The 3,156-nt window shown below is 53.1% G+C and overlaps 1 protein-coding gene across 1 annotated transcript; it reads right to left on the bottom strand.

Moving 5' to 3' along the window:
• Window positions 1-1,638: 1,638 nt before the first annotated feature.
• On the bottom strand, window positions 1,639-2,358 carry NXT1 (nuclear transport factor 2 like export factor 1). The gene has a single exon (XM_008060010.1). It carries the CDS (start codon window positions 2,310-2,312, stop codon window positions 1,890-1,892), a length of 423 nt encoding a protein of 140 aa, XP_008058201.1. The 5' UTR covers window positions 2,313-2,358; the 3' UTR covers window positions 1,639-1,889.
• Between the last annotated feature and the right edge of the window lie 798 nt (window positions 2,359-3,156).

The following is a 3,156-nucleotide window of genomic DNA, read 5'->3' as shown; positions in this document are numbered from 1 at the left end:
CCCCTCATATGCTAGCAACGTGGAGTAAGTCTAAGAAACCTTGGTCTTGGGGCTTCCCAGGACCATGATTCAGACTCAGGGAGTTCATGTCAGGGTCTCTGAGGGGCTACACTCCCCCCCCTTGCAGGCTTGAAGTGATGAGGAGGGGTCCCACCTTGCCCCCCAGGCGGGCATGAGGCCCCTGGGCAGCTGCTTATTCAAATCCTCTGCACAAAGCCACCCACTCTGCTTTCCTCCCATGTCGCTGGGACAATGCTCCTGGCCCAGACAACTCTGCGTCTTGGCTTGGAACCTCACTTTGGACGTATCCTAGTCTCTCAGCTCACTCTCAAGTCTGTATGCCTCATGATTGATGTGACCTTGAAAGGCACTGCCTCACGATTAGATCAGACAACCCTTGGGCACAAGGCACACCTGAGCTCCTGGTGCCATGGCAAAGCTGCTGCTATACTATCAGCCCCATCATGCCCCTCTCCTCACCTAGGATTGTTGCTGCAGAACAGGACACATCCCCAAGCTGACACAGATCTGAGATGGGGTTTACTTTTCACTTAAAGGGAAAGGAGGGGAGGTGACCTGGGGCTTTTCTGTGGTGCCAGGGTCATCCCGGACCCAGGCTTCTTCTTGCTAACACCATCCCGCCTCAGGGCAGAGCTGAGCTGTCCTCATGGCCAAGACTGAGCCAGGGCCAGTGGCCAGACCATCATAACTATTACCAGGCAGCAGGCGGGCAACGGGAGGAGGGAGGGCCTGGTGAAACAGTATTCCCATAAGCCCAGCCTTGCTGTAAACTGAACCAGAAAGTCAGCCTTTCTGGTGGGTCTCTAATTCCTGGTAATGTAGGGCTACAGTGAGGTGCAGAAACAGGGAGGGGAGGGGGAGTAAGAGGAAACATCGGTCCATGCCCCTTGCACATCAGGGTTCTTCCTCCCACAATGCTCCCAATCCATATCCCAACTTACAGTGCTGTACCAATCTATACTTTTTTTTTTGAGTTGGAGTCTGTGCTGGAGCCGAGCAAGTCGACGGCTGGGGTGGACGTGAGTATGCCACTGCACTCCAGCCTGGGCAATGGAGTGAGACTGCAACTCAAAAAAAGAAAAAAAAATGTTTCATTATAAGCAGTTATTAGCTAACTCTTAGTATTTCCTCTGTTCTTGTCAATGAACTCTCAGCTAAAGCGCTGAGCCAGGATCCAGCAACTGCAGGTGAGTCTCGTATGCTCTAGAGTGGGCCACACATCAGGAAAAGGAGGGTGCTTTTGAAACTGCTGCAGCCCTTTGGGAGATGGAGGTGGGAGGATTGCCTGAGTCTGCAGGTTTGAGACCAGCTTGGGCAACATGGCGAGACCTCATCTCTACAATAAATTTTCTAAAAAAGGAAAACTGCCAATGCCTAGCCCTGCCGAAGGGATCCGGGGTGTGGTTAGTCTGGGGTGTGGTTGGGGCAGTGACCTCCAGTGTCCCAAAGGACTCTAGTGTATGGAGGGCTGTAAGCTTCAGTTTCACGTCCTCTGTGTGCACACTCGGGCATGGAAGGGAGTGCAGCCCTGGCCCTCGCACCTCCGCAAGGGCTTCCTACTGTGCTCTCCTCCCTCCTCTTCTTCCTCCTCCTTCAAACCCAGTGGAAAACAACAGGCAAGGACAAAGAAGCCACGTCTGTATTACAGTAGCTGTCAGAACTTCCAGAACCAGAGTCTCTACTAGACAATTAGAAAAATAGAAAAGTGTGCTACTTTAAAAAGAAAACTAGGACAAACAAATGTGTGCTTGGGAAAGGGGCGCCTGAAGCCTGAGCCACCACAGCTCAGCCACAGCTCGGCACAACTGCCAGTCTCTGCAGGAAGGGGTGGCGACACCCACACCAAGAGCTGCGCCTGCCACCATCCGCTAGCTGGTCCAGTCCTGGAAGCGGAAGCAGTCGCTGGCAATCTTCCACACGGTGTTGCTGGGGGCGGCCTGTGCGGTCAGGAGGAAGTTCTGGTTGAAGTCCCGTTGCTTATTGCCCTCGAACTTTACTGTCCCACAGATCACGACGAGGACTGTGGTCTGGCTCGGCGTGGCTTCGTCATGGACGGGCTGGCAGTCCACCACATTGATCTGGAACTCACTGGAAGGCAGCATTTCAAAAAACTCACTCAAGGATTCCTGTCCCGAGACGGCATTGCCGTTCCACACCAGGGTGGCTGTGCCCATGTAAAGGCGGGACAGCAGGCGCCGCCGCTTGTCCATGGTGGTGTAGTAGACGTTGACAAACTCCTCGGCAGCCCTGCAGGCCTGGTCCACATAGGTCTTGAAGTCCACAGACGCCATCTCCAGTCCTGCGGAAGGCCTCCACCAGGGTGTCTTCCTGCCTCCAGAGCTGGGGCTAGAGGGCAGAAAGGTCAGAGAGAGCCCGTGTGAATGCCAAAGCTCATTCTGCCCAGACAACAAATGACCCTCCACATCTACTGTTGGCAAAAACAATTATAAACTACAGAGAAGTGACTGCAGGTCAAGCTGTAGCTAATACCTCATCTTCCTAAGCCTCAGTTTGCACACTACAAAATGGGAACATCACCACTGGGGCACAGTTGTAGCATGACAAATAGACAGTGGACGTCAAGCATTCAGTTAAAAAGCCTGACATCTACATGCTCATACTACAGTTGACATTCCCTATCCGTGGCATCCACCTGCCTACAGAGAGAGGGCCGACTGGACTGTCCATTTCACAGAAGGGACTGCAGCATCAGTGGGTTTGGTTCAAGGACATGCTGGAACCAGTCCCCCAAGGCTAAAGAGGGCAATTGCACTGTGGATCTTTAAAATTCCACCGCATAAAGTAGAAGCACATTTGCCTATGGAAGGCTGCTTTTTCCTGGAAGGTTGGAACAGGTGTGACCGCCTCTGGATAAACAGTGACCACGAAGAGAAAAGTGATCATTGGCCCAACAAAGCCCAACCAGGGGGTGGGAGGGCAAACAGGGCTGGTTCCTTTTTTTCTTTTTTGAGTTGGAGTCTCACTCCGTTGCCCAGACTGGAGTGCAGTGGCACGTTCCCGGCCACCGCAGCCTCAACCTGCTGGGCTCAGCGATCCTTCTGCCTCAGTCTTCCAAGTAGCCAGAATTACAGGCACGCGCTACCACGCCTGGCTAGTTTTTGATTTATTGTAGAG

The sequence above is a fragment of the Carlito syrichta genome, unplaced genomic scaffold (assembly GCF_000164805.1).
Source record: "Carlito syrichta isolate Samal-C Ts95f unplaced genomic scaffold, Tarsius_syrichta-2.0.1 Scaffold304476, whole genome shotgun sequence".
Taxonomy (NCBI): domain Eukaryota; kingdom Metazoa; phylum Chordata; class Mammalia; order Primates; family Tarsiidae; genus Carlito; species Carlito syrichta.
Note: the sequence above shows the minus strand (reverse complement) of the source record. Positions and strands in the feature narration are given on the sequence as shown.

What these genes read in the sequence shown, in the direction of transcription:
- NXT1 (XM_008060010.1), bottom strand. Translation starts at nt 2,312, where the DNA reads ATGGCGTCTGTGGACTTCAAGACCTATGTGGACCAGGCCTGCAGGGCT.